The sequence below is a fragment of the Macaca thibetana genome, chromosome 6, assembly GCF_024542745.1.
Source record: "Macaca thibetana thibetana isolate TM-01 chromosome 6, ASM2454274v1, whole genome shotgun sequence".
NCBI classification, from domain to species: domain Eukaryota; kingdom Metazoa; phylum Chordata; class Mammalia; order Primates; family Cercopithecidae; genus Macaca; species Macaca thibetana.
Window position 1 is genome coordinate 170037964 of NC_065583.1, and position 12286 is coordinate 170050249.

The following is a 12286-nucleotide window of genomic DNA, read 5'->3' on the forward strand; positions in this document are numbered from 1 at the left end:
TTGGAACCTGGGCCTGGAGGGAGCCTCTGGTGCTGCCTGCTCTCTCTGGTCCACATGACAATGATGTGAGCACGTGTACTTCGTTAACTTTCACCAAGAGGTGCACCTGGTACATGTGCACTTTTCAGTGCATATATCACGTTTTAAAATTTGCCCCCAGTCCCAATCAAAAGCACCTGACAAGGAATCACCTGAGAAGCATGTGAATGCCCCCTCCCCTACCACCGCACAGGCAGGAGGAAGCTCCCGCCTTAACTGACGCTCTGCTAAACACTAGGAGGATGTGAATCACACACTACATAAGTTGACAGACAAATTTAAAAATGAAATGCTAGCCAGTCGCACAGGTGAGCTAAGAACTGTCATACGACAGGCAAGTACCTCCCAGTCACTGGGGGCTTAGAATCTTGAACTGACATAAACTTTAACAAGTACACACCAGAAACAGTCTCATCTCCACACTTCCCCCAAAAAGAAGAGGCTTTTCATATATGTATATATTTTGGAACAACAAAGGAACAGCTAAGTTGTTCCTCTTGAATTTAACGTAGCAAATGGTAATCATAAAAACCATGGTTTAATCATTGAGCCAAACACTCCAAAATGGGCAGCACCTGAACGTCAGTGTCCGCTTTCAGATATGACTCTCCTTTCCTATTCATCCTAACATGAGTAGACACAATCATATATTTTCATTCCAAGAACAGTTTAATGGGCTCACAAATCCCAAAAGTTCAGACTCACTAAACACGTTCTCAGTTGGTGATCATGACTATAAAACAAAAACATAAAACACTTGTCTATACCAGAAGCAGATTAATCATCGAAACCGTGGCCAATAACTGTGTAAAATACCACGAGCTCGTGACACAGGCGTATCCTGTAACCACCTGGGATGTGACGAGGCTCCTGCCCAGTCAGAGGGGCCAAAGCCAGGCACTCACCGTAGCCTTGTCAAGGACTTTGATGGAACACGGCTCAGCCACATTGTGCTTCCGCAGGGCTTGCTCCAGCAGCTGTAAAGGAGGACGCTCCCATTTCCCGAAGACCACCAGGTCTATGTCGCTGACAGAAGAAAATGCACGTCAGCCACTGCTCCCCTTACCACAGCCTACACACTCGTGTGGGCAGGATAAGCACCACCGCACATGTGCCTGCGTCTCCCCCAAAGGCCAAGACACAATCCCACTAGGCTATGGCCCCTAAGGAAGTGAAATGCAGTTCATAAACTACAGCAAATCCTCGCTGAACTGAAGGGAAGACTTCCATAAGATGGAAAGCAAAGGTTAAATGATTCTCCCAACAGCACTAGGTATGTGAGGGGATTCAGAAGAAAACGCCTGCCCCCAAAGCAGGCTGAGGCCCCGCTCTCCCAGCACCTACTCCAGCACTACCTACACTGGATCACTCCTGCAGACTCAGGGATTCCTGGATACCCGAACCTGTTCAATTACCCATTGGCCCTGCTAACATCAACCCCCAAATCCTGAGATTAGAGCCTCTTCAGCCTCCAAATGCTAACTAGCAGTGGGTTAATAGAAGGTAAACTTTTAATGAGATAGTGCACGGAAATTTATTTTGATATCAAGAATCCTTAATGAGAAAATACCAGTTTACATTTTAGAATGCAAACTTGTTTGACATTTTCTTATCAGGTAAAAACCCTTAGAAAATACTATTTAAAGAGAATTTTGCTTGAATCTTCATTAAAACATAAGATCAATTTTTCAAACACATGTTCTAAAGTATCAGCAGAATGTTTTCTATTGCTTTTACTTCCCACAGTCCTCCCACCTGTCTTCTTCACGTTTCCAGCACCCAGCATTTTTGCACCCCAACAAATTAAGTGTGAGGCAAAATGCAAAGCAATGAATTCATCATAACACTAAATTAAATCTTTCTGCCAATTTCCTTCTGTAACCACAGTCTTTTCCTTCAGCTGGCCTTTTTCGCCTTAGACTCAATTACAAAGAATCTATTTGTAGCCCTTAATATTGCCCAGACACCATCCCAGCCTCTAAATAAGCACAGACACTAGCCCATGCCATGCAGTCTGGTACTCACCTAGTTGGAAGATAGAGACCTGTACTAAAGCTGCCAAATATCTGTACCTGAAAGAAAGGGAGGTTGCTTTAAAATGTATACCACAGACCAAGCAGCCACACTACCATTACTTCTTACTCCAAGAAAGCCCTCACTATACCCTTGGGTAAAAAATAAAACTACCTTGGAAACTGATGGAGGGGACTGTGTAACAATTAACCAGAAAATTCCCTATAAGTTAAAGACGTGCCCCAAAAAGGAATGTTTAAAAACTCTAAGTTAAGAGGTGAAACAAGTTTTGTCTTCACCCTACAACCCTTCAAAGCTGAGGACTTTCCAGAGCTAGCTTTGAACCCTTCAACCTCTTCTTAAACCCACAGCTAAGGCACTGGGGCAGGGCTTTGTCCTAGGGCTCTGAAGTTTAAAGCCAAAAATATGTATCATTTTTAAAGAGGAGCAGAAAACTGGGTCGTCCTTGCCCACCGCCCACCAAGAGCACACATGCCCCTCACAGCTAGAGCACAGCCAGCCCTGCCGGTCCCCTGAGCCCAGCCAGCAGCAGGGAAGGCTGCTGAGCAGAGCCAGCCAGGGGCAGGCTTCACACCGCCTGCACCAAGCATTCCAGAAGGCCCCTCTCCACATGTCAAAAACACTTGTTCCTTCACCGCAAGAGTGGTGTGTGATGAGGGAACACTTCCAAGTTTTATAAAAATGAACACATTATATGCTACCATGTGTGGTGGTGGGGAAGCAGGGGTGGGTGACAGGGTGAAATTTCTAAATTTAAGGTGAACTTAAGAGAAACAATCACATCATTCTCCCCGCTCCAAAAAAAAAAAAAATCCCTCAGCCAATGGTCCTCGCACTTGAGTGTGCGCCAGTGTCACACAGACCCGTGGCCACCGCAGGTGTCGAAGGCATCAGGTGCAGGTGGGCCGGGGGCCGTGCATTCCTAGCATTGCAGGCGACCTGGCCTTCTCAAAGCACACTTGGAGAACTGCTTTCTCGGGCAAACGGGAAAAGGTCTGTGTGGATCCAGCCGACCCATCACCACAGGGCGTTTAAATTTACTCGCACATGACTTGCGGCACAGAACCCCAAAGAACATACTCACATCAGCCGTCGGCCAAAGGTCTTTAACAACAGTTTCGATCCGTTTCACCACCTCTCTTCTCATAGCTGCTTCTTCAGGACAAGGGGACATGAAGTTATAAAAGTCAATTATTTCCTCATGTAGTCTAATGGACAAAAGAGAAAACATACTAGAGTTACAATGAAACGTCACCACGCTTTCTGTTCTGTTCTTACATTAGGATGACACTCAAACATATTTCTGGCCACGAAATTCAGTTTCATTTCTCCTCTGAAAGTATAAAATGAAAACTCTGTGTTCAACAAACTTACACAGCAACACTAAACAAGTGAATTTTGTCAATTCCAAGTATCAATAAATTTACAACTGGCCTTTAAAGATCTATCCCAAAAAAATCATCTCAGTGATTCTGCACTGAAAAAAATGAGAGAATTCCATCCAGGAAGTGTGAAAGCAGCTTTCCAATGAATGTGGCACAGTCGGGCACAGGTCTGAGGGTGGGACCCAGCTCCAGTGCATGTCCCAAGGCCCCATCAGCACCTCCCTGAGTGCTTCAGCTAAGGAGGATGGGAGGGACTGAGAATGGGCCAAGGTGTGGGGAAGGAACACATGAACAGGAAAAAAGATATGTGAGTCCTCAGGGGCCCGGCGGCCCAGGTCGCCCAAGCTACCTGGTGACCATCCACTAAATCCAGGTTCCATCTGCCAGTCTCAGCAGAGAGAAACAGGGTCCCTGGAGGCAGAAAAGTTGATCTAATTCAATACTCAAGTATTCTCTCCTTAAGAGGCCAACAAGGAGGTCAACAGCCAGACGCCTGTGGGATAGGAGTAAGTAGGGCCTCTGTCTCTCTTAACAAAAAACTAAAGCAGTGTTTTCAAGCACTAGGAGCAAGGCCTGGAAGACGCCTCATGCCGCCACCTCAAAGGTGCTGATGTCCTGTCACCCCATGGGCTCCAAGAGCTGAGGTCAGCCCTGTGGTCAGTGGCACCAGCCTATGTCATGAGTTAAGGCTGAAGCCTACACCGATGACTGCAGGAAAAGTGCTGTCGTCCTCCTTTCCTTTAAGAGATTAATTAAAGATGGAGAGAGGAGAAAGCAAATTATCCAGTCCCCGGAATTATAACAAATCAAACTCATCTGCTTCCTTAATGCTAGAACTCCTAGGAATTATAACAAATCAAACTTGCCTGTTTCCATTCTAAGTTTCACTAATCAAGCAAAGAGCAGAAGACAAAACAGGGCCAACGAACAGCTGGCAAAGTGGAAGCATATAGCACCTCTTACAGGACCCGCCAGGGGTGAGTCCAAAGGTGAGTGGCCCCACGTCAGCCTACAGTTTGGCTCTTGTGTAAAGTTAATTTCAACTGTCTCTCACCTGAAGTATCGCCACTTCCCACCCTGCCAAAAAAGTCATTTGGAGGAAGTATTCCAAACCGCCCACAGAGGGTTTAAGGCTAGGCTGCAAGCACACATGAGACTCCAGTAGCAGCAAATAAATGCTGGGCACCCTTGCTCATGAAGCACCTGCAAATCAGGCCATCCCTGCAGCCTAATTTTATCTATCACATTTAATTTAAAAAAACATGTGTCTGGATGCGGTGGCTCACGCCTGTAATCCCAGCACTTTGGGTGGCTGAGGTGGGTGGATCACGAGTTCAGGAAATCAAGACCATCCTGGCTAAAATGGTGAAACCCCATCTCTAGTAAAAATAGAAAAAAAATTAGCCAGGCATGGTGGCACGAGCTTGTAGTCCCAGCTACCCGGGAGACTGAGGCAGGAGAATCACTTGAACCCGGGAGGCAGAAGCTGCAGTGGGCCGAGATTCTGCCACTGCACTCCAGCCTGGGCAACAGAGCAAGACTGTCTCACCCAAAAAAAAAAAAAAAGTAAGAAAACACGTCACCCTAACCATGGTCCCAATTCAGACAGCCACCAGTCCAGCTGTTAATACATCCCAACATTAAAATATTTTTTCCAAACTGAACTACAAGAGCTTTGAAGTAAAGCTTCTATCTTTTCAACAATTACTGAGCACCAACTACATACTAGGCATTTAACTATCTTTTCTACCCGCTCAGTAGGCCACTTTAAAGTCTGAGATGTTACCTAAAATTTCCTACCACTTAGTAATGTAAGCAGGACTAGATACGGCATGTTAGCAGGTTAATATCCACCCCAGGGAAGAGCCACAGGCCAGCCTCTCTCCATCAGCAAGAGCGTCTGGGTGGACCCCTTTACCTTCACCAGTCACTATCACTGTCACTGCAGAGCTAGGCACAGGCCTGGGCTCTCCATGAGAACAGCACTGGGAAGTCTGTCCACCTAAACCACTACACCACGTGGCCTCCTGTACCTCACAGTTCCGTTCTGAGGATAACAACAGGAGAAACTTAGAGAGATTCTAACAAAGATGCAGGCTTGGAATTATTAAATAATTGGCCCAAAGTCATGGAAGAATACCAAGGCTAGGATGCTAAAATTCTATCCACATCCCCCAGATTTAACTCATTAAAGCATACTATAAACAGGGCATTCCAATTTGTCAAAATGCCACTCCAGGTTTCTGCCTGCAGAGTAGAATGTACTGTCAACTTTAAGTTCTACCTGAAGTAACAGCAACATCAAATAGCTTTCAGGCCCTGTGCAGCCACATTCACCACCCTCCGGGGCATCCCCTACTATCAGGACATGCTCAACACTCCAGGAAAGGAAGAATATGGAGATAACACCTGCTGCAATCTGCCTCAGACAAACAAAATTAGCGTTAACATGGCATCCGTTTTTGTCAAATGTCTGTTCCCTTGCACAGAGAGAAGAGGGGGTGGCCTGGTATTCCTCCCCTAAAACAGGAGAGATTAATGGCAAGGCGTGGCCTGCCCGTGCTCCTAGCAGAAAGGGGGCTCAGGGGAACACGGGGCCTCCTGACATTGGCATTGTGTCCAAACAATGAGGGGCACTAATAACCACACCTGTCTGAAATCTGTAATAAAATGGACCTAAAAGTGAGCAACTGTTGTAACAAATATTAGATAATAAGAGCCAAGAACAATTTTGTTTTGCCTTTTCAGAACAGAAAGGACACAGCCGGCGGCCCTGCCATCCATGCCTCTTGGATAAGGGAGTCAGACAAGAAGGCTCTGGCGAAGCGCCCCACTGGGCCCTTCCTTCCAGGAGAGCAGGGACCAGCGAGGTGCCGCACGACACCAGGACTGCGCACGAGGCAGAGCGTGAGACTGATGGTGGCCGCGGGACAGTACCAACCATCATCATGAAGCCTCTGGGCTGACCTGCAAAGTCCCCAGCCTGCCTTCCGCTTGGCTCTTTGTGAGGCCCTCAGAAGGCGAGGGGTGGGGGCCAGGCAGCGAGGTGGAACACCGACCAAACTGAGAAACAGTGCGCAGTAAGAGCAGCCCAACAAAACCCACATGAGGGCACTGCCCAGCCGTGCCCACCCAACGGCCTCCCTGCAACCGCACGATCCTGGAGGCCATCTGTGGATGGACGCAATGGCTCACTGCTCCATCTCCAGTGCCCAGAACAGTGCTTGCCTGTGCATGGAATGAATCAATCAAGTTTTGCTAAGATATTTTGCTGACCTTGTCATTGCTCATATACATTCTCTATAAAATGACATCTAAAATTAACATTCTGAAAATATTTTACCTCTGCACTGAATAATTTGATCTGTTAGCAGAAACCATTTAAATGGCCAACTATCCCTTTAAAAATGTAAACAGTCACTAAGTGTTTTGGATTATCTTATTCAATACTAACATTGCCAGGACTTTTCACTGCCTTAGAAAGCTGTGCACATACCTTCACAGAAAAGCCTTGCTGACCACAGGCCATGCCACCAGTGCCAACTACGACATACCTCCTTTATTCATCTATGACTTCAAATACTGAATATACCCACTGCTTCAATTCTCCAAAAGTCTGTTACAGAAGTACATCAATGAAAAGTTTTAATCATTTCTTCTCAACAAAACAGAAATAAGTTTAGTCTTATGTTCGCACATACCAAACCTCCAGGGAATTTACAACTGGCAGGATGTCTGCATAAAAACCACACTAAAGTCTGCTATCCACAGACCAGTCATCAAAATCTTTTAAGAGCTCAATTTCAGTTCTGCTCACTAGTGTTCAGTCTCTAAATCGAAGAAATTTCTATGCATCGACCATAATAGAATATATCCCTCTACAGTGGATCACAGAGGTGGCATCTCAGGACCAGTAGGACATACTGACAGCCCGAGGCAGCCCCAAGGCCCTGCTGCCCCCCGAGCATGCCATCATCCCCGTCCCCATGAGAAAGGCTGGCGGCACGTCGGGAAGCAGTGCCAGCCGAGAGGCGGCCTGAGCACCCTCAGGCGGCCAGTGAGACCTGGGAAGTGCCTGGGAGGGCTTTCCCAGGAGGCTTCTTAGGGAAGGAGCTGGCACATAGCCCTCTGGCCTCGCCCCCTACTCCTGACACATTAGGCTGGCACTCTCCAGCTGGGGGCTGCGAGTGGCCCAGGAAACTCCTTTATGATACAAATCTCATTCTCAGCGGAGGAGCTGAATGGACAAACTGAGGTGGGGCCGAAGGACACAACTCCAGGAACACTGCCCCCAGAACCGGGGGCAGAGCTTCCAACTGCTCTGCGGTGACTTCCAGCCTCGTCTTAGATTTTGTCACCATTTTGAGTTGGCTGTGGTGTAGAAAAGAAGTAGGATCTATAAATGAAGCAAGCCTCTGATGCTTGTCTCCGCGAAGTGAAATCCTGGGACATTAGCAAGCCTCCTGCCCCACACACAGCAGGGGCAGCTTCCTGACCCATCACCATGGAGCAAACCCTGAATGATTCATTTCCTGGTTATCTTAAGAAAAAAGGAAACTTGGTGACAGCAGAGTTTTTTTTTTTAGTGAATTTTCATTTTAATCAAGAAACTACTAGAAAACAGAATTCTGAAGCATTATTTCCTAGTGTGCTTTACTAAAAATTAGAGAATAAAGTTCATTGAAAAACAACAAAAGATCACTCTTGTTTACAATCACTACCTTGCAAGAGTCCAAACCCATCAAAAGGTAACGACTGACTTCTACATTTAGTAAATTCCCGATTTTCTGCTTTTAGTACTAAAAAGCAAGATCAGCAATGTTTTCGTATTTATCTGGTATATGCTTGCTGCATGTATTTATGAGACCCAACTTACTGAGCTATTTTAAGAGCAAAAGAAGGATCCTACAGTTAGAAAACAAAACTATATTATTCCATAGCTAATAAAGCTATTGATGAAAACAGATGACCCATTTCAGGGCATGATTTTCGGCTTTAGAAGCTGAGCTAATGGGATTAACTGGTTTTCCAGTTTGTCCAAACTTGAATTAAAGCCAAAGCCAGGGAGGACTGGCTGGTTTTGAAGCTGGGGCCAAAGAGGTGAAGCAACTCCACCCGTCCCTTGCCTCACGCAGATAGGGCGCTTCGTATCCCTCCCAGGGCAGAGCTGGCTCCTCCTCCATCTCAGCCCCAAGGCTCTGCCCTGCCTTCCCCACAAGGCACAATTTCTAAGTTGTTCAAAAGTGACTTCTTTGTAGTCTACCGAAGGACAGGCAGCTGCACTGCAGTAGGTAAAGGACAAAGGTACTAAGGGGCACAAAGGCAGAGGTGACAACCCTGAAGCCAGGATAGCCTATGTAAAATGAAACACTTTAGAAAGAACAGTGGGGCCAGAAGCAGCACACCAAACACTTTATAATCCAGGTCTCTGGGTGGGGAACATACAGGAACATACTATGGGTTTGCTTGTCCAGGACGTTCTCCTAGACTTTAAATCCAGTAGCTTCTTTTAAGCAAAGTGATGGTCAAAGGTCTGATATTATTCAATGTTTAAGGGAAAGGAAAGGTCACAAAAACAAACACGCCCTCCTCCAATCTGGATACAAGTTGTTTCAAGCCAGGAGTGTTGGCCCAGGTCTGCAGTCCCAGCTAGTCAGGAGGCTGATGTGGGAGGATAGGCTGAGCCCAGGATTCAAAGCTACAGTGAGTGGTGACTGCACCACTGCACTCCAGTCTGGGCACCAGTGCAAGACCCCATTTCAAAAAAAAAAACAAAAGGCTTCAGCACCTTAAACCCACTGAACATGAGGAGCTGCACTCTGAAGAATGGGCGCTTCCAGTCTCCCAACTCACTGAAATCTCACAGCTCTCGACACTCAGGTATACAGTTCTGTCCATGTTAATTATGTGCCTCAGTTTACCTTTAACACCCCATTAAATCTCATCAATCCTGAATGCTAGGGAAAAAGTGATTTTACAAACTGCATGTGAGTTCAGTTCCCAGTTTTTTCCACTAAAACGTAAAATGCGACAGAAAATACTGGAAACTCACTGTTAATTTATTCTCTCCCTCTTCTCCTCCAACTCTTCCTTCAAAACCCTTAAAACGGGTGGTTTCTCAGAAATCGAAGTTCCTCACCTCAGCTCCACAATGTTCACTATGCATTTTTGCCCAAAAAAATAATGTCTCAGTGAAATATTTGGAGTTAACCACTACAATTTTGTAGATTTTATAACATGCTTTGATGCTATTACACCAAAACCACAACTGATTCAGACACTACTATGTTGCACTGATAGGGTCTGGATTAATATTTAACTTTAGGAAGAGTGGGTTGCTAGAGCAAATCTCAAGTACAGCATAATGAGGGAATGACTGCATTGCTTCTGTTTTGAGGGATCAATGATCCTCTTTAAAGCATCCATTTACTGATACAGTTAATGAGCTAATTATAAATCATTTTTATTTATTTTTAATTACATTACAAGGCAACTAATACCTGCACAAATTAGAAAATCCAGAAGCAGGACTTCAAGGCTTTTTTTTTTTCCTTTCTTTTTTAAATCAAGGCTCGAAAGAAGGAAAAGGACTGAAACTATAAATGAAACCCTTCGTGTTTCTAGGGCTGCCAGTCAGCTGCTTTTAGTGTCTGCCTCAGTTCCACCCACTCTGGGCAGGGAGGGACCTATCGATGTGCCTGTCTTTCTACACAGCGGCTGTGAATGAAGCTGCAGGCTCACGTGTAAGGAGAAGGCCAGGCAAGGACCCAGGAGAATCTGCTGCGGAGGGAAGGGGCGCCTGACAGCTACCGACAGAGGAGGAGGGCGCACTCCCCTGGAGGAGGAGCAGGAGCTGTGAGCCTCCTGAGACAGCCAATGTTAACTTGGTTAAAAAGGTTAAGACTGACTACCATTCACAAAACAGCCAGGGCAGAAGGGTTCTGCAGCTTAGGAATCAATGTGGAACTCAGACCTACAGGAATTCCACTCGACAAGTGTAAGCCTTTTTTCCCCTTCCCTCTCCCACATCTCTCCTGGGATGAGCCACAGAGGATCCTGGAGCAGGTGATGTCCCAGGGCCAGTCAGAACCTCACCGGAGGGTGAGCAGAGGTGCCTTTGTGAGTGCTGGGGGGCATGATACTCTTTCACCCCAGTAGAGCAAACCCAAGCACACGGCAAATGCCATGCAAAGGTCCTGGGGCCACTCGGAGTGGGGAGAAACACCATAATCTCCTCTTCCCCTCAGAACAGAAAGTAAGAAAGGGCTTAGGTACCAGAAACTTGTAATAATTAAGCCACAGGAAAAATACTTAACTTGGGAATCTGCATTGGTTCTAAGCCCACTGCTAAAGAAGAAAATGAGGCACCAGACCAGGATGAAGCTCCACATCTCACAAACTGAGTCGGCAGATACCCCAGCAGTGGGGCCAGAACTACTCAGAACCACCCCACACTACAGGAACCACCAGGAGCAAACCCAGGGGAGGCACCCCACCTGCTTAACATGTCCTCAACCCAGCTCAGCACACACACACACACACACAAAAACCCAAGGGGTTCAGTCTCCTAATACTGGAGTCTGAAGCAACCCACAGCGCAATCAAGAACCCACAGACTCTGAAAGAGATTAAGGAGAGGCGAAGAAGACGGCACTTCCTGAGCCACATCTGCTCTGGTCCACCTGCCACCCCGTCTGGCAGTGCAGCCACAGCATCACTGCTGACGACCACAGAGCACCTCTGGGTGCTCCGAGGGAACCGCGCCTGCTGTGAAACTGCATAACTGCGCCTGGAAGCTAGCTTGCTTGCTAGCTCAAGCAGCTGATCACTTTTGAAATGAAAGCAGCTATACTTTGTCTTTCCAGATATCCTTACACTGGATGAAAAATAAGAAGCGAACATCATCTTTTGGGGCAACAATACAGAGTAAGAGCCAAGAGGCTAAAAACATTAATATTCTGGGACACTACACAATATCCGCATTACCAACATTCACACTAGATCCTCCCAAATAGTCTTTGAGGCAAGTACTGCTATTTTCATTTTACAGATGACAAAACTAAGTATTCATCAGACATATGGTAACTGGCCCAAGACTATACAGAACCAGGACTCAAGTCTCCATCTTGAAGTCCGAGCCACTGAGCTGGAAAGCACACTCAGGAAGGAACCCAACACAGAAGTAGGCCAGTCCTTTCCTAAAGAGTGACAAGATGTAAATATAACTCCAATTATTGAGAAAATTGTGTACATCTATCTATACAATATTTTAAAGTTGTTTAAAAGAGCTTTTTAAAGACAGGAGGAAATGCTAGCAGCATTTTTTTTTAATGCAAAATGATAAATTTGCTACATATTTAAAGCAGCATTAAAAGTGACAAGAAATATGCTCAAATGTTAACAATAGAAAAATTATAGGTAGTTTCTGTATTTTCCACATTTTCTTCAATAAGTACATTATTGTTTTCATAATCCTAATAAATGAAGCGTAATCATTTCAGTTTTACTAATTCATACTGCAAAGGTCAAAGAGCAGACATCACTGTGCCCGTCTTAAGTCTTCTGTAAGAATTTGGGATCCCGCAGCCTTTACACTAAAGTCACACCAGCAGGGGCCCCCTCCGGGCTCTGCCACCCAGCACCACAGGACCTCGTGCTGCTGACCCTGTGTCAGCTCCTAGCCCCGCATGGCTAAGAGGCCCCTTCGGCCGTCAAGTTCTGGGTCTGGTTTAGAAAGTTATCCCATACCCCAGATTGCAGCAGTACACGTCCCTGCCCTGCCAAAGGCAAGGCCCCTGAAAAAGCTATCCCACAATCGCGAAAAACCT

At 46.2% G+C, this 12286-nt stretch overlaps 1 protein-coding gene across 2 annotated transcripts in view; it reads right to left on the minus strand.

Annotated features, from left to right (window-relative positions):
• TENT4A (terminal nucleotidyltransferase 4A) overlaps window positions 1-12286 on the minus strand; it is a 43997-nt gene that overhangs the window by 16609 nt on the left and 15102 nt on the right. For both annotated transcript variants that reach the window (XM_050792933.1, XM_050792932.1), the window contains exons 2-4: window positions 3158-3281; window positions 2065-2111; window positions 945-1065 (exon numbers count right to left, since the gene is read on the minus strand). In XM_050792933.1, the coding sequence (XP_050648890.1) occupies window positions 945-1065; window positions 2065-2111; window positions 3158-3281 (292 nt within the window). The remainder of the gene's footprint in view (window positions 1-944; window positions 1066-2064; window positions 2112-3157; window positions 3282-12286) is intronic.